The sequence below is a fragment of the Theropithecus gelada genome, chromosome 9, assembly GCF_003255815.1.
Source record: "Theropithecus gelada isolate Dixy chromosome 9, Tgel_1.0, whole genome shotgun sequence".
In the NCBI taxonomy this organism is placed as follows: domain Eukaryota; kingdom Metazoa; phylum Chordata; class Mammalia; order Primates; family Cercopithecidae; genus Theropithecus; species Theropithecus gelada.
In genome coordinates, this window is record NC_037677.1 from 111,967,761 (window position 1) to 111,992,560 (window position 24,800).

At 34.7% G+C, this 24,800-nt stretch overlaps 1 protein-coding gene across 1 annotated transcript in view; it reads left to right on the plus strand.

The window, feature by feature from the left end:
- ATRNL1 (attractin like 1) overlaps positions 1-24,800 on the plus strand; it is an 831,601-nt gene that overhangs the window by 262,711 nt on the left and 544,090 nt on the right. The window contains exon 20 of the mRNA XM_025396530.1: positions 18,818-18,911. Within this exon, the coding sequence (XP_025252315.1) occupies positions 18,818-18,911 (94 nt within the window). The remainder of the gene's footprint in view (positions 1-18,817; positions 18,912-24,800) is intronic.

Genomic DNA, 24,800 nt, shown 5'->3' on the forward strand with positions numbered 1-24,800 from the left:
TAGGCAATTTTTATTTCTCCACTTTTGGGCGTTAGTTACTGGAGCTTTATTACTTTCCTTTTGTGGTATCATATTTGTCTGATTTTTTTCTTAACAATATAGCCTTGTACCAGTGTCTGTGCAGTTAAGGAGCAAACACCTCTTCCGATCCTTACAATATTTGACAGTCTGTATATGTCTTTATAAGTCCTTCTCCTATTGGTCCTTGGGCTGAGGGAATTGCCTCTGGAATTATGGTTGAATGGAATTGTAGTTGGTTCATGTGGCTGATGCTATTTCTGCAGTAGGGACTGAGGTTGATGACCCTGCTACTGTGGTTCTAGCAAGTATGAATTCTCTCCGGTCCCTAGGTGGACTGCAGTCTCTCCAGGACCTTGGTTTGTAGGGCTGAGATGAGGGTTCAGAGTTAACAAAGATTTGGTTTGTTACACTGAGATGAGGGTTCAGAGTTAACAACCATTTGGTCTATGACCACATATATGGACTACTGTGGCTTCTTCTGCGTTCTTGTAAGGGCTGCTACTGGATTTCTGGGTGAGTCCTTTAGCAGACAGACAGCACTTCCCTGGTCTGTGTCCTAGATGGACTGGAACTGAGTCACAGAGCTGCTTCAGGATCTATACCTGAGGCCAAGGTCTTCATATCTGTCTCTGGAGTATCATACATGTATGTTTACCAGCACATTCTTGGGTAGTCACTCCTGCTCTCAGATTGTAGTAGGCAGGGAATACAACTGATTTATAGGGCCGTTTCAAGATTCACAGTGGGACTAATGTCAACAGGTTAGCCTGTAGGGGCAGTAACAGGCATGCCCATCTGTAGGTCTGTGGGATGGCAGAACTGATTTCAGGCTGCAGTCAAGATGAGCCAGGCCCAAGATCTAGGGCCATTTCAGGTTCTACTGTGGAACTAAAGTTGATAAGCCCGTCCTGGGGACTCAGATGGGCTTGTTTCCCAGTGGGACCCTGACTAGGCAGAACTGTTTTACAACTGCAAATTAGAGATGCTGGGATCAAGATTCAAGGCTGTACCAGGATGTGCTGTGGGACTGTCTGACAAGCTTCTCACAGTGGCAGAGGAGTTAGTCTCCCAGCAGTTCCCTGTGTGTGTGGGATTGTTTCTAGACCACAGCAGAGAGGGGCTGGAGCAGAGATTGGGGAGCTGTTCGGGATCTGCCCTGGGATAAGGCCAACAAACCTGTCACAGTGGCACTGATCAGCAAGTCTCCCAGTGTTTTTGAGGCACAGAATTTTAAATTATGGGCTATTTGAACTTTTGTCTTTGTTAGAGCTCTTACTATTTTTGAAATCTAATCTGTAACACATCTATTAAGTTTCTTGAAGTATAATTATGCTGTAAGGATGCAAAGAAAATTAAATTTCATGGTAGCCTAACCTCTAGGAGTTGTTACAGGTATATGACAGACAGGTGATGATGATGCAAGGAAGGCAATAATGATATAGCAAGAATGGGCATAGGAACATAAACTGATTTTGAAACAGGTACTACCAGTGGCTACTCTTCTGTTTTATGTTTCTAAAGTTTTTTTTTTTTTTTTAAATATAAACAACTTGTTTGAATAACTTTTTTTGCATCTTTTTTAAGCGTTATTCTTTGGTTTTGCTTATAAGTTGATACTGCAACTTTATATTCTAGGGGGCAGAAATATGTGGCCTCATTATGTTCCTTTAGTGTATATCTAGACTGTAAAATCATCATCATACATAAAATTTTAAACAAAGGCCACGGTATAATGCCTTCATAGGTGCTGGTTCAGCATAAAAAGATAGCCACAAATGCTGACAACAACAGAATAATTTCAACACTGTCATGAAGTATAAATTTTAAACAATTGAATTTAAAGCGCATTTGTGCTATTTTACTCTGAAATACAGTGCCACAAGGGAATTCTCTCAAAATGAGTTCACAAAAAGGTACTGTCTGAGAAATTATTCAAGTTACTGTACAATGGTAATTCTTTTAAGAAATGCTGCAAGCATAACTAGTATCCAGTTTTGCCATAACAGATAAACAAAAGGTTTATCCAAGTTCAAAAATATTAATATGCATCATTTTTAGTGCAACTCTGAATATGAGACAGAATTAATATGAAACTGTGCAGATTAATATTAAAAGATGTCATGATATATTCATTATTTTTGAAGTTACATATTACTAATATATCACTGTGTGTCTTTACTACTTGGTGACGGTTTCCTTTATTCCCTGCAGTTCTCTGCCTTGTGTTTCACTCTGTAATTCTCATGTCTTATGTTCCCACAGTTAATTCTACAAACTTAATGAAAACACTCTAGGTTTATTTAAATATTCTTTATGAAGTAAACTTTATACCTTTTTTTTTTGTTTTTTTGAGACAGAGTCTCGCTCTGTCGCCCAGGCTGGAGTGCAGTGGCATGATCTCGGCTCACTGCAAGCGTCGCTTCCCAGGTTCACACCATTCTGTCACCTCAGCCTCCCGAGAAGCTGGGACTACAGGTGCCTGCTACCACGCCCGGCTAATTTTGTTTTTGTATTTTTAGTAGAGATGGGGTTTCACCGTGTTAGCCAGGATGGTCTCGATCTCCTGACCTCATGATCTGCCCGCCTCAGCCTCCCAAAGTGCTGGGATTACAGGCGTGAGCCACTGCGCCTGGCCAACTTTATACTTTTATGAAATGTCTTCTAGTAGAAAAACAGGTTCTTAGAAACTTTTCTAGTATCAAAAGTAATTTTATGTATGCATATGGAGATGTGTGTATTTATTTTAATCATCTATTTTTTCAAAAGTAATAATCATAAGCAATTAATAAGAAACTTAGTGTTCTACAGTATTTCATAATATGACAAGTGCTGATGATTTTTCAAACATCTCTTAAAATATAATTCATACATTTAAAAATTACCATTTGAAAGTGTACAATTCAGTTGTTTTTACTATATTCACAGGGTCATGCAAACATAATTACAATCTACCTTTAAAATGTTTTCATCACCCCCCTCTATAAAGCCCTCAGTCATTAGCAGCCATTCACCTTCTTCCCTTGTCCCCCAGCCCTGCCCCTGGTAGCCCTTGCAATCAATAATCTACTTTTTATTTCTATAGGTTTTATTCTTCTAGAAATTTCATATAAGTGAAATCATGAAATATGTGATCTGTTATGTACCAGGACTTTACTAATTTTTATTGCCAGACAATTCAATTATAATATCCAATTTAAATATGGCTATATCATATTTTGTTCATTCATTAGTTGATGGACTTTTGACCTATTTCCATTCTTTGGCTATTATGAATAATGCTGTTATGAACATTCTGTGTATGTTTTATTGTGGACATTTAAAAAAAATTCGGTATATATTTCTAGAAGTAGATTTGCTGGGTTATATGTAAATTTTATGTTTAATATTTTCATGCACTACCAAACTGTTTCCAAGAATAGCTGCATCATTATACATCTTGACCAGCAGTTCATACGTGTTTCTATTTCTCCACATTCCACAAACTCTTATTATTATCTGTCTTTTTTGTTATAGCCATGCTAGTATGTGGGAAGTGATCTCATTGGAGTTTTGAGTTGCATTTCCCTAATGAGTAAAGATTTTCAATATCTTTTTCTGTGCTTATCAGTCATTTGTAAATGTTCTTTGGAATAATCTTCTTTGGAATATTCAGATATTTTGCTGGACTTTTTTTAGTTGGGCATTTATCTTTGTTTTTTGTTTATATTTATTATTATTATTTTTTGAGACGGAGTTTCACTCTGTTGCCCAAGCTGGAGTGCCATGGCACAATCTTGACTCACTGCAACCTCTGCCTCCCATGTTCAAGCGATTCTCCTGCCTCAGCCTCCTGGGTAGCTGGGACTACAGGCACATGCCACCATACCCGGCTGTTTTTTTTTATTTTTTTATTTTTATTTTTAGTAGACATGGGGTTTCACCATGTTGGCCAGGTTGGTCTCGAACTCCTGACCTCAGGTGATCCACCTGCCTTGGCCTCCCAAACTGCTGGGATTACAGGTGCAAGCTACCATGCCCAGCCGTCTTTTTATTATTTAATAGAAGAGTTCTTTATATTCTGGATACAGATAAGAAATACAAATTGCAAAAAATTTTATTTCATTCTTTATTGTCCTCTTATTTTTTTGATGGTATCATTTGTAGCACAATATTTTTAAAGACTGATCCAGTCCAATTTATACTTTTGTTTTTTGTGTGCTCCTAATAGTAAAACAATTATGTAACTACAGGTTACAAAGTTTTATTTATACATTTTTACGGAGAGCTTTATAATTTTAACTCTTATGTTTACATGTCTTACATATTTTGAGTGATGTTTAGGGCATGGTCTGATGTGTAGGAGTCCAACCCTATTTTTTTAAAACATGTGCATATCTAGTTGTCCTGCCATCATTTGTTGAAATGACTATTCTTTCACCATTTTTGGCACCCTTGACAAGAATCAATTGGCCGTAAGTGTAATGGTTTATTTTTGGACTTTCAGTGTTCTTCCATTTATACACATTTTAAATTTATACCAGTATTATGTAGTTTTAATATTGTTGCTTTGTAGTAATGTTTGAAATTGGGATGGCTGAGTCCTCCAATTTTATTCTTAAAAAATTTTTTGGCTATATGAAACTCCCTGTAATTATATGTGTACTTTAGAATCAGCTTGTCATTTTCTGCAAATAAGACAGCTCAGATTCTGGTAGGGATTACCTGAAATCTATAGATTAAATTTATAAGTCATCTTACCAATATTCTTCTTATCCATGAACATGGGCTGTCTTTCAATTTATTTATACCATCTTTAATTTTTAAGCAATATTTTATAATTTTTCACAGTACATCTTGTACTTCTTTTATTAAATTATATCATGAGAATTTTGTTTTAATGCTATTTTATATTAAATTGTCTTTTTCATTTCATTTTCACATTGTTTATTGCTAGTATAAAGAAGTACAATAGACTTTATACATTGATTTGGTATCCTGCTTATACATTGATTTGGTATCCTTGCTTAACTAATCTATTAGTTCTAATAGACTTTTCGTGGATTCTTTAGGCTATCCAAGATCATGTCATATGTGAGTAGTGATAGCTTCACTTCTTCCTTTCCAGTCTGGATACTTTTAGTTCTTTTCTTTGCTTTTTTTTTTAAATAGCTATTTGATTTGATAAGAATCTCCAGTACAAGAATGAAACTAAGTGGCAAAAGCAAGCATCCATTTCTTGTTCCTAATTGCAGTGGGAGAAAAGATTCTGTTTTTTACTGTTAAGCATGAGGTTAGATGTGAGTTTTTAAAAAAACGCCCATGTTATTTATCAAGTACCCATATTTGTGTACGCTTGTCAAGAATCAATTGTCCATAAATGTAATGGTTTCTTTTGGGACTCTCAATTTCATTCCTTTGGTATGCATTGTATATTTATGCCAGTATCATGTGGGTTTAATAGAAATAGAGGGGAAGTTCTTTTTATTTCTAGTTGAGTGTTTTTAATGATGAAAGAATGTTGGATTATTCAAAATAATTTTTCTGTATTTATTGGGTTATTGTTTTTTTTCTTTTTATTTTCTCTACTGGTCTTTTTTCTTTTAGTGTGGTACATTGTGTTTACTGATTTTTGTATGTGAAACCAACTTTATTTTCCTAGGATAAAGCCCACTGGATCATGGTGGGAATCTTTCAATATGTTTGCCTAAATTTGCTTTGCTAATAATTTGTTGAAGATTTCTGTAAAGTTGGTAGTGATGTCTCCTCTTTCATTCCTGATTAAAACATATGTTTTCCAACACTATGTTGAATAGGAGTGGTGAGAGAGGGCATCCCTGTCTTGTGCCAGTTTTCAAAGGGAATGCTTCCAGTTTTTGACCATTCAGTATGATATTGGCTGTGGGTTTGTCATAAATAGCTCTTATTATTTTGAGATATGTCCCATCAATACCTAATTTATTGAGAGTTTTTAGCATGAAGGGCTGTTGAATTTTGTCGAAGGCCTTTTCTGCATCTATTGAGATAATCATGTGGTTTTTGTCTTTGATTCTGTTTATATGATGGATTATGTTTTTTGATTTGCGTATGTTGAACCAGCCTTGCATCCCAAGGATGAATCCCACTTGATCATGGTGGATAAGCTTTTTGATGTGCTGCTGGATTCAGTTTGCCAGTATTTTATTGAGGATTTTTGCATCGATGTTCATCAGGGATATGATGAAGTTCTGGCCAGGGAAATCAGGCAGGAGAAAGAAATAAAGGGTATTCAGTTAGGAAAAGAGGAAGTCAAATTCTCCCTGTTTGCAGATGACATGATTTTATATTTAGAAAACGCCATCGTCTCAGCCCAAAATCTCCTTAAGCTGATAAGCAACTTCAGCAAAGTCTCAGGATATAAAATCAATGTGCAAAACCCACAAGCATTCCTCTATACCAATAACAGACAAACAGAGAGCCAAATCGTGAGTGAACCCCCATTCACAATTGCTTCAAAGAGAATAAAATACCTAGGAATCCAACTTACAAGGGATGTGAAGGACCTCTTCAAGGAGAACTACAAACCACAGCACAACAAAATAAAAGAGGACACAAACAAATGGAAGAACATACCATGCTCATGGATAGGAGGAATCAATATTGTGAAAATGGCCATACTGCCCAAGGTAATTTATAGATTCAATGCCATCCCCATCAAGCTGCCAATGACTTTCTTCACAGAATTGGAAAAAACTACTTTAAAGTTCATATGGAACCAAAAAGAGCCCGCATTGCCAAGACAATGCGAAGCCAAAAGAACAAAGCTGGAGGCGTCATGCTACCTGACTTCAAACTATACTACAAGGCTACAGTAACCAAAACAGCATGGTACTGGTACCAAAACAAAGATGTAGACCAATGGAACAGAACAGAGGCCTCAGAAATAATACCACACATCTCCAACCATCTGATCTTTGACAAACCTGAGAAAAACAAGAAATGGGGAAAGGATTCCCTATTTAATAAACGGTGCTGGGAAAACTGGCTAGCCATAAGTAGAAAGTTGAAACTGGATCCCTTCCTTACACTTTATACAAAAATTAATTCAAGATGGATTAAAGACTTAAATGTTACACCTAAAACCATAAAACCAAGGCAATACCATTCAGGTCATAGGCATGGGCAAGGACTTCATGTCTAAAACACCAAAAGCGATGGCAACAAAAGCCAAAATTAACAAGTGGGATCTAATTAAACTAAAGAGCTTCTGCACAGCAAAAGAAACTACCATCAGAGTGAACAGGCAACCAACAGATTGGGAGAAATTTTTTTTTTTTTTGAAATGGAGTCTCACTTGGCCGCCCAGGCTGGAGTGCAGTGGTGCGATCTCAGCTCACTGCAAGCTCCACCTCTCAGGTTCACGCCATGCAATGGGAGAAAATTTTTGCAATCTACCCATCTGACAAAGGGCTAATATACAGAATCTACAAAGAACTTAAACAAATTTACAAGAAAAAAAAACCCCATCAAAAAGTAGGCAAAGGATATGAACAGACACTTCTCAAAAGGAGACATTTATGCAGCCAACAGACACAGGAAAAAATGCTCATCATCACTGGCCATCAGAGAAATTATCAAAATGAGAATGAGATACCATCTCACACCAGTTAGAATGGCAATCATTAAAAGGTCAGGAAATAACAGGTGCTGGAGAGGATGTGGAGAAATAGGAACACTTTTACACTGTTGGTGGGACTGTAAACTAGTTCAACCATTGTGGAAGACACTGTGACGATTCCTCAAGGATCTAGAACTAGAAATACCATTTGACCCAGCCTTCCCTTTACTGGGTATATACCCAAAGGATTATAAATCATGCTGCTATAAAGACACATGCACACGTATGTTTATTACGACACTATTCACAATAGCAAAGACTTGGAACCAACCCAGATGTCCATCAATGATAGACTGGATTAAGAAAATGTGGCACATATACACCATGGAATACTATGCAGCCATAAAAAAGGATGAGTTTGTGTCCTTTGTAGGGACATGGATGCACCTGGAAACCATCATTCTCAGCAAAGTATCGCAAGGAAAGAAAACCAAATACCGCATGTTCTCACTCATAGGTGGAAATTGAACAATGAGAACACTTGGACACAGGAAGGGGAACATCACACACGGGGCCTGTCGTGGGGTGGGGGGAGGGGGGAGGGATAGCATTAGGAGATATACCTAATGTAAATGACAAGTTAATGGGTGCAGCACACCATCATGGCACATGTATACATATGTAACAAACCTGCACATTGTGCACATATACCCTAGAACTTAAAGTATAATAAAAAAATTTTTTTAAAATAATAATTATGGCTGGGTGAGAAAATCTTCATATCTTTGTGTGTCTGTATGGTTTGTGTCTGTATGTAATTTCAGAAAAGTAATATGCATGCTAGATTAACTACTTGTATAGTTAGATATTTATATATGTGTAGAAGACTTGCAGACATTTTCCCCTTACTGCATTTATGTTTGTAAGTTTATATTTATAAAATTGAGTATGTTATCAATGAAAAATTTCCAGTTGTGCTATAGGCATAAGATTGATACCTTTCCAAATCAAGGGTCACATAAGAAAATTGCAAAATTCAGCATTGAATATATCATACTTGGTACTGCTTCCAAAAATATACAAATATTCAGAAATATATTTTAAATTGGATATGTGAGACATCTATCATAAAATGTTATTTATAACAAATTATGCTACTTTTAAAATTAAGATAATAAATATTTGTTGACTAAATGAAGTAAAGACAGCATGATGTATGTTCAAATACTTTAAAATTTAGTTACCTTTTCCAAATATAGACTTAAAAAAATGCAGTTTTGTTTATTTTATGTAAGTTTCACTTTCTTTGATGCCCTTTAAATAATTGTACTTTAGCTGACTTGGTATCGACTGAGAAGCAAGGAAAATATCAAAAAGTAACCTAATTTAAAATATATTATTTTGCATTTATAAATAGGCACAATCTAACAGTACAGGTCTTAAAATTAAAATTATTTAATTAGTATTATCTTCATTTCATATTTGAAAAAATGTGACTTTATGTTATTAAAGGACTAAATGATCCAAAACCTATGCAATCGAATGAACGTAAATATATTAACTTCTCTCAATTCCCTACCAAGGAACATCATGTTGTCATAACTATATATATTTTATCTTCATAGAATTAGTTATAAATATTAAGTGCATGTTCTTTAAAAATACCCTTAGGTAAATGTTGTCAAATTCTGTATACCCAAGGAACCACTACCACAATCAAGATAAACATATTTTTCACCCCAAAAGTTTCCATTGTATCTCCTCCCCATCACTTCCTCACCTGCCCCAAGGTGCAGCCAAATACTGCCTGCTTTTTAATTTTTTTTGGTCACAAATATAGGTATTTGTTTCTTTTAAGAAAATATTTTATGCTTTATGGGCCATTTGGTCTGTGTGTAGCAGCTCTACTCTGCTTCTATAAAATGAAAGCAGTCATGTATATTATCTAAACAAATGAACGTGGCTATATTCCAGTAGAACTTATTTCATATACACTGAAATTTGAATTTCATGAAATTTTCATGTTATGCATTTTTCTTCATTTTTTTATTCAACCATTAAACATTTTAAAAATCTACCCTAAGCTTGTGGGTCATACAAAAATATGAGACAAGCTAGATTTGGCTCATGTATAGTTTGATGATCCTTGCTAGTGACTGTATTTGTTACTTCTAAAGTTTTGCATACATAAAATAAAATAGACACTTTTGTTTCTGATTTCTTTCACTCAGCATTTTAATTTCTTTTTTTTTGCTGAGTAGTATCTTATTGTCTGGATATACCACGTTTTGTTTATTCCATCACGCCTGGTTTGTTTCTAGTTTTTAGTAAGTAGCAGTACAACTACTCTTAATAGTTATGTGTAAGTGTATGTGTGCACGTCTTGCATTTCTCTTGGGTAAATACCTTAGAGTGGAATTGCTTTTTGTACTATCATAAATTTGTAAAGGTATGCTTCACCTTATAGGAAATTGTCAAACTGTTTTTCAAAGTAATTGTATCATTGCATATTTCTGCCAGCAGTTTATGAGGATTTTAGTGTTTCATTTTATTGTCAACATTTAGTATTATCAATCTTTTACATCTTAGCCATTATAATATGTGTTTGATCATATGTCTTGTTGATTTATAATTACATTTGTCTGATGGCTAAGGACATTAAATATCTTTTCTTGTGTTTATTAGCAAGTTGTCTGTCTTTTCTGCTTGTGTGTGTGAAGTATTTATTCAGATTTTTTGTCTCCTTTTAAAAACTGGTCTAGTTTTCTTCTTTGTGTTAAATTTTAAGAGATCTTATAATATTTCAGATAAAAGATCTCCCTCAGATACATGGATTGTGAATATCTCCCTCAGCCTATGACTTCACTTTTCATTTTATTAAGAGTATCCTCTTATAAAATGAAGACATTTTAAAGTTGATAAATTATAATATATGATTTTTTCTTTGATATTTTATACTTTTTGTATCACATGCATGAAATCGTTACCTACTCCAAGGATGCAAATTTTTTTTCTTTGTTTTTTCTTCCAGAGATTGTTTAGTGTTAACTCTTACATGTAAATTTGTGATTAATTCTGAGTAAAATTTGTGTGTAATGTGACGTTGTGATACTGGTTCCTTTTTTCCCATACAGATATCCAGTTGTTCCAGCACCATTTGTTGAAATGGCAATTCTTTTCTCATTGAATTACCTTAGCACATTTGTTGAAAACTAAATTGATGGGATATGTGTAGGATTGTTTCTGTCTTCTCTATTCTGGTCCTTTGATCACTCTCTTTGGCCTAATGTCATTGCCAAACTTTCTTAATTGCTATGGTTTTAAAGCACATCTTGAAATTATGTCTTTCAAGGCTTCTGTCTTCGTCTTTTTTAAATGCTTTTTTTCCCTTCATGTTTTAAGATGTATATAAGTTTTAGAAGTAGCTTGCAAGTCTCTACAAAAAAGCTGGCTGGAATTTTATTGAAATTTTATAGAATTTGTTATATAAATTTTGGGAGAAATGATACTTTACCAGTATATAATTTTCCAATTCATGTGCATGGTATATCCACTTATTTAGATATTTAAAAATCCTTTCAGTAGATATGGTTGTCAGTGTATAGAGCTTGCTCATATTTTGTTAAATTTTTCTCTAAATATTTCACAACTTGTTGCTAATAAATGACATTAATGTTTGCGGCAGCACTCCTTTCACAGGGGTACCAGCTGCGGGGGGGCTGTCCCTTGTAGACCCCTGACTGGGTGACGGATTAATAACATATACTTGACACAGAGATATTCTGCTTTGCCAGTCCAGCTGAGGGTGTTCAAGCTGCTTACATACTCCCTACCGAGTACCGTAAACAGTTGCAACTGCCTTGATCAGCTAGTGAGACTTGCATTTATTCAGTAAGACTGATTAACAAAGGCTTGAGTCATCACCAGTAGAAGGTAATTGACACCGTGGACTTCTCCAGTAAAAAGCACTTAAGCACCCAAGGTACATGAAAGGTTAGTCTTAAGATCACATGAGTAAACAAGCTAGCTAGGTAAACTAGGATGCCTTCCTTTGTTGCTACTTTAATTTGTTTAACAGTAAAGAGAAGAGGTCACCTTTAGCCAGCCCGTTCTATTACCGAAGCTATGCAAACTTCTTGGCCTTTCAAGATTTGTGTCTATCTCTATCTCTAATATTTTATAGAGATAGATAAATTTTATCTATATAAAATCTCTAATATTTTTCCCACAGCCTGATTGAGCCCCAACAAATGTTAATTTCAATTTCTAGTTGCATGTTATTACTCTATTAATATAATTGTTTTCTATTGAGGTACAATTCAGGTAACACAAAATTAACTATTACAAAGTCTGCAATCCAGTGGTGTTTAGGACATTCACAGTGTTGTGCAGGCAACACCTGTATCAATTTCCAACCATTTCCATCACTGCAAAAGAAAACCCATAATCATTAAACAACCCAGCCCTGGGCAGCTACAAATCTGCTTTCAGACTTTATGGATTTACTTGTTTGAAATATCTCCTATAAATTGAGTAATGCAATATGTAATCTTTTGTGTTTGGCTTTTCTTCACTGCATTTTGTTTTTAGATTCATTTATGTAGCATGTATTAGTACTTTATTTCTTTTCATTACTGAATTATATTCCATTGTATGTATATTTTATCATTCATAAGTTGATGGGCCTTTGGGTTGTTTCCACTTACTATTGACTATTGTGAATCTGATCACTCATATCACTACTATAAATCTACTACTTACATTATGATATATAGTATCGTCATCATCACACATCAAATCTGTGTTTATTGTACATTTTTAGTTTTACTGTGTGATGAAGCGTCGTTATCACTTTGTGTAAGGTACTGATGTTTTCCTGTGACATAATACATGATTATGTTTTGTGAATGTTTTATGTGTAGCTGGGAAGAAGGCATATTGTTTAGTATCAAGGCAAAAGCTTGAAATCTGTTCGGCTATCTTGTTATAATATCTAACTTAGTGATTATTTTCTTTAGGCCTTTTACAGTTTTTCATATTTTGTATCTACTCTTTTGTACTAAGAGTGGTGTGCTGGTTTCTACTTGGTGTGGTGTGCTAAAGTCTTTTTATTTGTCTCCTTACTCCTTATATCTTCTATGATTTTGCTTGTAAACATAGTTGCTTTGTTATCTGTCACTGAAATATTCATAACTGTTATATATTCATGGTGACTTTTAGATTTGGTACTAAAAAGGTCTTTGTCATATTTAATGCCTTTTTGGGTTAAGTTTTATTTTAATTTAATTGATACCAGGTTTGTAATCTCTGCATTCTTATTGTTTCCGTTTGCCTGGTAAACCTTTTCTATCTCTTATTCTTAGTTTTTCTGAGTCACTTGGTTCTAAATGTGGGTCTACTTTAGAGCATGTAGTTGGTTGTTCTTTATGAGACAAAATATATAAGTTAAGCCTATTCATCTTCATTGTTATTATTGATAGGTTATTTTTTCTCATGTATGTTATGTATACACATTATTTATAATGAGTATCATATTTGTTGTGGTTATTTCTCTGTGATGTGTTTCTCTGCTCTTTAATTAAAAAATAATATTTAGATTTATGGAGATTTGTATTTGTGTTCCATTACTCGCCTTTGTTCTTTATGTTTTGAATTTAATTTTTAATTTTTAATTGACAAATAATAATTATATGTATTATATATTTGTGGGGTAAAATGTGGCATTTTGATATATGTTTTCATTTTGGAAGGATGAAACTAAACTAATTATTTTTGTGTTAATAACATTTAAAATCTACTCTTAGTAATTTTGAAACATACATTTTGTCCAGTAGATTACTAAAGCATATTCCCCCTAACTGAAATTTTGTGCTCTTTGATCAGCCTTTCCCCCTTCCCCTTCCATCTCTCCTAACCCTGGCTTGTGGTAATCATCATTCTACTCTCTTCTTCTATGAATTTGATATTTTTTAGATCCCACATATAATTCAGATCATGTAGTATTTGTCTTTTTGTGCCTGGTTTATTTCATTTAGCATTAATTCATTTTGTCTTTTTAAAAGCTGAAGCCAGGTGCAGTGGCTCACACCTGTAATCCCAGCACTTTGGGAGGCCGAGGAGGGCGGATCACGAGGTCAGGAGTTCAAGACCAGCCTGGCCAATATAGTGAAACCCTGTCTCTACTAAAAATACAAAAATTAGCCAGACGGGCATTAGCGATGGCGGGTGCTTGTAATCCCAGCTACTCGGGAGGCTGAGGCAGGAGAATCGCTTGAACCGGGGAGGTGGAGGTTTCAGTGAGCCAAGATTGCATCATTGCACTTCAGCCCAAGACGCCATCTCAAAAAAAAAAAAAAAAAAAGAAAGAAAAAGGCTGAATAGTATTCAAATGTGTGTGTGTGTATGTATATATATATATTTCATCCAATGATGGACACCTAGGTTGCATCTATATCTTAGCTATTGTGAATAGTACTACAGTGAACACAGGAGTATAACTATCTCTCTGGCATACTGATTTCATTTCCTTTGGCTATATACCCAGAAGAGGAGTTACTGGACCATATGGTAATTGTAATTTTACTCTTCGGATGACTCTCCAAACCTTTTTCATATTGACGGTTATTTTAAATTTTCACCAACAGTGCACGTGGTTTCTTTTTCTGCTCATCCCTGCCAGCATTTGTTAAATTTCATCATTTTGATAATAGCCATTTTAAACAGGTGTGAGGCGATAACTCATTGTCATTTTAATTTACATTTTCCTAATGATTAGTGATAGTGCACATTTTTTCATATACCTATTGGCGATTTGTATGTCTGCTTTTACAAAAAGTTTATTTAGGTCCTTTGTCCATTTTAAAAGTATGTTCTTTGTTATCTTGCTGTTGAGTTGCTTGAATTTCTTATGTATTTTGAATATTAGCCTCTTACCAGATGTGTGGGTTGTAAATATTTTCTCCCAATATGTGGATTGTCTCTTTATTAATTATTTCCTTTGTTGTGCTTAAGATTTTTAGTTTGATGCAGTTTCATTTGTTTATTTTTGCTTTTGTTTTGCATGTGCTTTTGGGAAAACCAAGAAATTTTTGCCCAGATCAATGTCATGTAGCATTTCTCTTATGTTTTCTTCTACAGTTTCGGGTCTTACCTTTAAGTTTTTAGTGCATTTTGAGTTGATTTTTGTGTATCAAATAAGGGTCTAATTTCATTATTTTGCATGTGAATATCTAGTTTTCCCTGCATAATTTATTCAGGAATCTGTCTTTTCTCCATTGTGTGTTCTTGACACTTTTGTCAAAAACCAGTAGATTGTCAGTACTTGGGTTTATTGCTGGGCTCTATATTCTGTTCCTTTGGTTGATGTTCCTTTTTTTTATGTTGATACTATGCTGTTTTGTTTAACATAGGTTTGTAGTATATTTTGAGATCAAATAGTTTGATGCCTTCAGTTTTATTCTTGCTCAAGATTGCTTTGGCTACTGGGCATCTTTTAAATTTCCATATGAATTTTAAAATTGCTTTTTCTCTTTCAGTGAAAAATGCCATTGGCATTTTGTCAGAAATTGCATTGAATCAGTAGATTACTTTTGGTAGCATGGGCATTTTAACAATATTAATTATTCCAATCCATGAACATGGGCTACCTTTCCATTTATATAAGTCACTCACTATTTCTTTCCTTAATGCTTTGTGGTTTTCAGTATTTAGATCTTTTAAGTCCTTGGTTAAATTTACTTCAAAGTATTTTTTATGCTATCATGAATGGTAGTGATGTCTTAATTTCTTTTTCAGTTAGTTCATTGTTAGTGTGAAGGAATATTACTGATTTTTGTATGTGGATTTTGTTTTCTGCAACTTTACTGAACTTCTTTATCAGTTCTAACATATTTTTGGTGGAATCTTTAGGGTTTTCTGTAGACAAGATCATGTCATCGGCAAACAGAAGCAATTTAACTTTTTAATTTCCTATTAGGATGCCCTTTATTTCTTCTTTTTATCTGTTTGCTACGGCTAGAACTTTTAGTACTACATTGAACAGAAGTGGTAAGGGGGGACATCTTTCTCTTCTTTTTGATTATAGAAAAAAACTTAAAACTTTTTACCTTTCAGTATGATGTTAGCTGTGGGCATATCATAGGTTGATGCAAAAGTAATTGTGGAATATGTGACCTTTATTGTGTTAAGGCCTGGAGCCTGACAATGCAGGGACTAGTCTGGTAGTGGGATGAGTCTGGATTCTGATACTGCATTGGCCAGCATGGAGCTTGGGACTGTGGGGTCATGCCTGGCCCTGGGTTCAGAGAGGCAGGCCTGGTACTGCCGTCCAGTGAAAAGTTGAGTGCTTATTTCATTCTTCTTCCCTGACTTGCGGATATCTTGCTTAGTGTTATGCTGCTTGGGCTTTTGGGAGAGGTAATATGGTAATGTTAAACTGGCTTTTCTACCCTCTTCAATGCATTTTTTTTTTTCTTTTGGACTTCAGTAAGGTGGTATAATCTCTTGCTTGGATTCCTTAGCTTTTGGGAAGGTATTTTCATGCATGGATAGTTTTTCAAATGGATGTTTCTATGAGAGATGAACACTAGAAAGTCTTATTCCACTATCTTCCTAAAATCACTCCTCTAGAGTTTTTTTTTTTTTTTTTTTTTTTTTTAAATCCAGATATATGGGGGTTTTAGTAGAGTTTTATTTGTTTATTATTAAATTTTGACTTAATTGTATTGTCATCAGGACCCATTTTTTGGTACTATTTTTAGGAGTTTGTTGCAGTAATCTTCATTTGCTAATGGCAAGTTAAATATTATAAATGATTTATATATTCTGGTTTTTAAAAACAAAGAATTGATGAACATAAAATTTAGGCTAGTGGCTACTTCTGGTAGGAAGAGGCAGTAAGATAGGTTAAGGGAGCAACACACAGATCGATACAAGTGGTAGCATTAGAAATCTAGTCCTTAAATTAGATAGTTTAATTATCCCATTATATAAATTACCAACAGTTTTATAAGCAGAAAATGTACATGCCACTTAAAATCACCACCATAATCTTTTGTCTTTACAAAAATAATAAGCAATATTTACGTTTTTTTCAGATTTTTTCTTATATAGATGCAATTTATATCATTCCCAAGCCAGACATAGAGTATAATCAAAATACAATAGTTTTCTCTGTCACTGACCTTTTAAAATGTATTCAGTGCAATACATTTTTCCCTTAATCTTTTATGAAATCTCAGACTTACTCTTAGTTAATATAAGGAACTCCAGAGAAATTAATTTGCAAACGTGTGTAAATAAATAATTAAAATTATCTAGATCAGATAAAAGTAAGAATTCTGAACATATTTTGAAGCCAAATTTTCTCTTTTCCTCTATTCTATATGTTCTTTCATTCTTAACCTAGGATTTTCCTTCTTTCCTGGCTCAATAATTTTTTTATCTTTCTAGGGGAGAGGAGAAAATTACAGTCTTATGTGTGAAGAATAGTTCTATTTGTCCTTCTACCTCAGTTAAATAGCCATAGCTGGTCACACCTAATTCAAAATTTCCTCTAATATACAACCTCGATTTTAAGGGGACCCACAGCAGACTCTTCAAAAACTTCTGTGAAGTCCCACTCATTAGGCTTGTGTAAGAGGACAGACAACCACTTCCTTGGCAGGCAGAAAACTGGATTACTAACACTGAAGTAGGCGTTTCTGATAATCCTCATCCAGTCTTTCTGCCTTTCACTCTTTTTGCCTCTTTTATTGACTCTATCTGATTCAAAGATTACTGGTTTTGACCTTTGTTTTAGTCTCTTCTTTTGAAAATGTTCATATTGGTCTTATACGTCACTTAGGTATACAGTATCTATTTTCTTTCAGAGACTCAATTGAACTAGCAATATGATTATCTGGTTACATTTGTTTGCATTTATTAATTCATTAGCATATATGTTAGAGTTACTATTGATATTGGAAGAAAAATAATGAAAAAGTTGAACATTGGGAAATTTTGACTCATTCACTTAATTTTATGTGTCTATACAATTCAGGAAAAGATCATATCATTTCATTTTTGTCAATAGAATGGTTTAGCTAACTGGCAGTGTACAAGAACAGCAGTAGTTCTCATTAGGTGTTTTTGAAAGGGTTAGTGACACCATCAGCCCTGTCTCTTTAGAATGTGTTATTGGATTGGAGAATGAATTGTAACCTAGAAATACTGAAGGCAAAGGTATCTGCTATGTGATTATATTGTTGTCAGTAAAAGAAAGTAGATGAAAATACTTTGTGGTGGCTGTTAGAATGAAAAGGAGGGATCAGATACAAGAGAGATTATACATGTAGAAATTAAAATCTACCAATTGACTGGATGTTGCACACAATAAAATGTGAGGTTTATGTCCTAAATAATTGAACAGTGCTCTTTAAGAAAGGATTGCAAAGTGAGAGAAGGAGACAAGTTTATATGTATCAAATTAATCATGCAACTTTTACAAAATGGAAAGTTTCATCTAGTACTCTAAAAGGATGATCTAAAAGGATCTAAAAGGATACTCTAAAAGAATGAGGATGATCTCAGAAGCTTAAAAGGGTGAATTTAAAGGAAATACATAGATGTTCTTTTTTAAAACACAATTTGTAGCTATATTTATATTATTCTTAGCAGTATCTTAGCAGTAGTAATAACAGTAGAAGTAATACCTGCCAATTATTAAGTGCTCAATATGTGTTAGGTGTCTTAAATTACATTACCTCATTTAATTTTCACATCAATCCTGAAAGCTAAGTGCTGTTATTCTTCTTTTACAGATGAAGAAATTTAGCATAAACAGATTAAGTAAATTGTCCAAGGTCATATAGTGATTTTAGATGTAAATTTTGAAGTCAAGCTGTTTGAGTCCAAAGCTCTTGCACTAATGCTTTGAAACTCACTTTATTAAAGAAATATACCAAAGTGAAAATGGAGAGAAGCCCAAAGAAGAATTAGATAAATACTTAGATCCATAGTAGACTTCAGGATATCCCCAAAAGACTTTAAGGAATTTCGCAAAATTTTCAGAAAAGTGAATTTACTTCCATTTAATTAAAAATAATTTATATTATCTGTTAACCTTAGTTTTTGGATGGCATGAGGAAGTTACAGGACATAAAAATAAGGTAATAATACTTGAAATGTGAAATGTGCATGTTTGTGATGTAGAATATTCAGTATCATTTTGGTTTTGACTTACAGCTTGTACATGCAGTGGCCATGCAAATATCTGTCATCTGCATACAGGAAAATGTTTCTGCACAACTAAAGGAATAAAAGGTGACCAATGTCAATTGTAAGTAAGAATGACATTTTAGAACTTTTGTGGATTGAATTTGTGTTGTTGAAGTAATTTTTATGTTTTACTTTTTAATCTAGTGTTGTGCTAGTTAGGCATACCTTTATTACAAATTTTAACTTTTATTTTAGATTTGAGGGTACATGTGCAGGTTTTTAACATGGGTATATTGCATGATGCTGAGGTTTGGGATATGATTGATCCCATCATCGAGATAATGTGCATAGTACCCAATAGATAATTCTAAACTGCTTTCTCCCTTTCCTGCCTCTCTCTCTCTAGTAGTTCCCAGTGTCTGTTGTTCCCATCTTTATGTCCATATGTACCAATATTTAGCTCCCACTTAGAAACAAAAACATGTGGTATTTGGTTTTCTGTTCCTACGTTAATTTGCTTAGGATAATGTATCCATGTTGCAGAGGATATGATTTCATGTTTTATGGCTGTGTAGTATTCCGTAGTATATGTGGACCACGTTTTCTTTATCCAGTCCACTGTTGATGGGCTTTTAGGTTGATTCCCTGTCCTTGCTATTGTGAATAGTGCTGCAGTGAACATATAGGTGCATGTGTCTTTTTGGTAGAATGATTTATTTTCCTTTGAGAATTTACTTGCATCTAATGAATTCTCTTTAAAAATTAAACCTTTTAAATAACAATTTTGTGGAGGCTTTAAAACAAACCCATAGAACGTGTTATCTTTTGTATTTCTAGAGAAAGAAGCATTCTTAATCTTATGTATCAAATCTACATTGTTATCTTTACAGTTTTCTTTCATATTATACCTAATATAATGTCTCTATGTACTTCTTTTTTCAGTCATTTATTATTCTGATAATTCTTGTCCTTTAACCCTTTCAGCTGGTTCCTTATGTTCATCTTCCTCTCTTTTCTCTGTTCTTTCAGTATGCAGGAACCCACTATTGCTACTCTCCTCTCTGTACTTACATGAATGATTTTTGTCTTAGCATTTAGTTGTTATTCTAAAATTTTATTTTCCTTCAAAAATTAACTTTAAAAGGCAACATTTTAGGCTATTTATATTGTTTTTTATTTTTCTGGTTTATGTATATTATTAAAATTAAATTTTTATGGTTTTGAATTATATGTGTACAAATACATGTTTATATTAGCTATATATGTACTGTATTTGACACAAATAATAAATCTCAACTATAATAATTACAGAAACATAGGGAAAGTTTAATAAAGAATTCTTCAAAACTATAAATATATAAAAACTTATACCTAGAGTCTATTAAGCATGGAAAATGATCCTTTTATTTTTATTTAAAATAAATATATTACTTGTTTCAGAGTTATCCTAAATATTTGAAGTTAGGTGATTATGTCTTTGCCTAGCTAGCCACCTAAGTATTACAGATTTTCAAATTCAGACAAGGTAAGCACAATCAGTTTATATTTCTTCTCTATAGTCTCTGAAGTTAAATACAAGTTCACAGCAAAAGATCTTGGCGAAATTCCTATTAAGGAAGGCCATTTTGGTCTTAAAACCAATGAAATTAAATCATAATCTTCTGTTCTAAGATCAAGGATGCTGCTAATACTTTGCAACACTAAAGCTTGATTATAAGTAAGGCCAACTTCATGGGCATATGGCCTGTGAATTTATACAGGTTCCCACACTTACAAGGACAACACACTTCGTTTAGTGCTCTGCTATCATGGTCTTGAAATTCTTAATAACTTTTAAAGAGGAACTCTACATTCTTCTTTCGTGCAATCCTCTCCTATTCCCTCAAATTATGTAATAATAGCAGGTTCTGGTTATAAGTAATGTTGTTTCTCTTGATTAACTTCTATTAAATATGTTGGTTGGATAGCAGTGTGCAGCAATGAAAATATTTTTTATAGACCATAGTGGCAGTATTACAGATAAAAATAATATATGAGATTCTACCATGATAGTAAACACTGACAATCTTCTTAGTATAGTTTTACATAACTAGTATAGCCATATAACTATCCATAATAATTATTTCTGTGATACAGTATTACAGTAACATTTTTGTTTACAGACAAAAGAAAGTAGAATTTTAATTCATTGAAATAGTGAGCTTGTAAGCTTAGATAAAATAGAATTATAAGATTTGGCATATGTGCAAAATATTAGAAAATCAATTATGTAGTTCTTAATGATAAAAGTACATTTTCCCCATTCTCATTTATGGTTTTTTATGAGGAGGATAATAATGGAATACTAATTTGTAAAGAGTATTTTGTAGGTGGTATTTGTACACAGAATTCCGTTCATTTATTTTTTTGTTTATTTGGCTTTTGAGTATGAAACAGTAAAGAATAGGCTCATTATACTTAGAGCAATTAATTGCTATAATGTGCTTATACCTGAAAAAAAAAAAAAGGTTAGGAAGGAGAGCTAGTCCTTCAAATCAGTAAACAATTTTGCTGAAAGTATCTCAGACTAGCAGTGAAGACACTGACCAAAATACACTATATCAATTTCTTACATTAGTGATTTGATATGCTTATGAACCCCTTCCACTTCTTAGGATAATTTCTGTTTGGTTTTAAGTATTTAGTCAGATGTCATATCTTACATATTCTTAATAACCATCCTAAACTGAAATTGGTTCTCTTCATATCTGTTCATTTCTTTTCTTGCATTATTTGTATACTTGTCTGTATCCTTTACTAGAGTGAAGTTTTGGGGGGACCACTGCAACAATACCACAGTGTAAGTGTTCAATAAATTTGTTTAATAGAATAGAATGAAGAAAGTATTGATGTAGCATTGAAAAGGGAAGTATTAATTTATTTTGGCAAGATAAGGAAAATTTAAGCAGAGGATGTTCGAACTGGAACCTGAAGGAGTAATAAAATCAACTTTCTGGGAAAAGAAAATAGGAAACAAGGGGAAATGGCATCAATAAAAGCAAAGAAGTAAAAATGAACATGACCATAGCATTTCCGGTCTTTGCTCAAGAATGTTTAGAGCTGGAAAAATATCGCTTCTACCCTTACAATGAAAGGGAAAAAATCTGGATAAACTGCAAATTCATGAGTTTTCTTGAAACATTGGAGAACTGAGAAAACAGGGTAATCAAATGGCCACAAATCTAAAGAGAGACAATAGACTGCAGACAGATGAGGCATGAACATTGGCTTACCTGGAGTGAAATCATCTGGAAACTGATAAGATGAGATCAGCTAGGGTGGTTGATATTTGGCAGGGATTAGGTATACACTGTCAATAGTGTGAAGCGCCTGGGAGCCACAGAAATTGGAAGAGTATGGAGAAGCATACTCTTTGTAGAGTTTTCAAGCCACCTATTGTGGCTGCCATTCCCTTCCACCAGTTGCTTAGGGAAAAAAAGTGAACATTTCAAGAGAGCATTCCCTGTGTTGTACCTTGTGGAAGGGATTGGCAGCCACAGTGGGCAGGACATCAGTAGTACAGTCAAAATATTCATTTAGATGAGCACCAAATTATTCATTTTGCCATAGCAATGATATTTCTCAATCTTGTTTTGCCCCAAAACACAGCTGATCATCAAAAATTGTAACTTAAAAATGAATTTCTGTTTGTGTCAGCTCTGATTTTTTTGAGCAGTGGTTTTTCGTTTTCCTTGTAGAGATCTTTCTCTTGCCTGGGTGTTTTCCTAGGCACACATAATTGTGTGGCAGTTATGAATGGAAGTTCTTTCCTGATTTGGCTCTCAGCTTGACTGTTGTTGGTGTATAGAAATGCTATTGATTTTTGCACATTGTATCCTGATACTTTGCTGAAGTTGTTTATCAGCTGAAGAAGCTTTTGGGCCGAAACTATGGGGTTTTCTAGATATAAGATCATGTTGTCTGCAAACAGGGATAGTTTGACTTCCCTTCTTTTTATTTGGATGCGCTTTCTTTATCTCTTTTGCCTGACTGCCCTGGTCAGAGCTTCAGATACTATGTTGAATGGGGGTGGTGAGAGAGGGCATCCTTGTCTTGTGCTGGTTTTCAAGGAGAATTCTCCTAGCTTTTGTGCATTCAGTATGATGTTGGCTGGGTTTTGGTATAGATGGCTCTTAACATTTTGAGGTATGTTCCTTCAATACCTAATTCACTCAGAGTTTTTAACATGAATAGATGTTGAATTTTATAGAAAGCCCTTTCTGCATCTATTGAGATAATCATGTGCTTTTTGTCTTTAGTTCTATTTATATTATAAATCACATTTACTGATTTGCTTATGTTGAACCAACCTTGCATCCCAGGGATAAAGCCTACTTGATCATGGTAGATAAGCTTTTTGATGTGCTGCTGAATTGTTTGCCAGTGTTTTGTTGAGGATTTTTGCATCAATGTTCATCCAGGATATCCACCTGTAATTTTCTTTTTTTGTTATGTCTCTGCCAGGTTTTGATATCAAGATGAGGCTCTCTTCATGGATTGAGTTAGGGAGGAGTCCCTTTTCCTCAATTTTTTATTGAGGAGAGTGTATCTGGTAGAATTCATCTGTGAACTCATCATATCCTGGGTTTCTTTGGTTGGTAGGCTATTTATTACTGCCTCAATTTCAGAGCTGATTATTGGTCTGTTCAGGAATTCTGTTTCATCCTGGTTCAGTCTTAGGAGGGTTTATGTGTCCAGAAATTGATCCTTTTTTTTTAATTTTCTAGTTTATGTGCATGGAAGCGTTCATAATATTCTCTCGTGGTTGTTTGTATTTATGTGGGGTCAATGGTAATGCCCTTCTTGTCATTTCTGATTGTGTTCATTTGAATCTTCTCTTTCTCCTTTGTTAGTCTAGCTAGTGGTCTATGTATTTTATTATTTTCTTCAAAAAACCAGCTCCTGGATGCATTGATCTTTTTATTGTATTTTGTGTGTGTGTGTGTGTGTGTGTGTGTGTGTGTGTGTGTTTATCTCCTTCATTTCATCTCTGATTTTGTTCATTTCTTGTCTTCTGCTAGCTCTGGGATTTGTTTGCTCTTGGTTCTCTAGTTCTTTAGTTATGATGTTAGGTTAACTTGAGAGCTTTCTAACTTTTTGATGTGGACATTTAGTGCTATAAATTTCTCTCTTAACACTTCCTGGAAGACAACCTAGGCAACACCATTCAGGACATAGGCCTGGACAAATATTTCATGATGAAGACACCAAAAGCAATTGCAACAAAAGCAAAAATTGGCAAATGGGATCTAATTAAAGAGCTTCTGCACAGCAAAATAAAGCATCAACAGAGTAAACAGATGGCCGAATAGGAACAGCTCCAGTCTCCAACTCCCAGCGCTAGGGACACAGAAGACCAGTGATTTCTGCATTTGCAACTGAGGTACTGGGTTCATCTCACTGGGGAGTGCCGGACGATCGGTGCTGGTCAGCTGCTGCAGCCCGACCAGCGAGAGCTGAAGCAGGGCGAGGCATCGCCTCACCTGGGAAGCGCAAGGGGGAAGGGAATCCCTTTTCCTAGCCAGGGGAACTGAGACACACAACACCTGGAAAATCGGGTAACTTCCACCCCAATACTGCGCTTTAAGCAAACAGGCACACCAGGAGATCATATCCCACACCTGGCCAGGAGGGTCCCACACCCACGGAGCCTCCCTCATTGCTAGCACAGCAGTCTGTGATCTACCGGCAAGGCAGCAGCGAGGCTGGGGGAGGGGCGCCCACCATTGCTGAGGCTTAAATAGGTAAACAAAGCTGCTGGGAAGCTCGAACTGGGTGGAGCTCACAGCAGCTCAAGGAAACCTGCCTGTCTCTGTAGACTCCACCTCTGGGGACAGGGCACAGTAAACAATAACAAACGCAGCAGAAACCTCTGCAGACACAAACGACTCTGTCTGACAGCTTTGAAGAGAGCAGTGGATCTCCCAACACGGAGGTTGAGATCTGAGAAGGGACAGACTCCCTGCTCAAG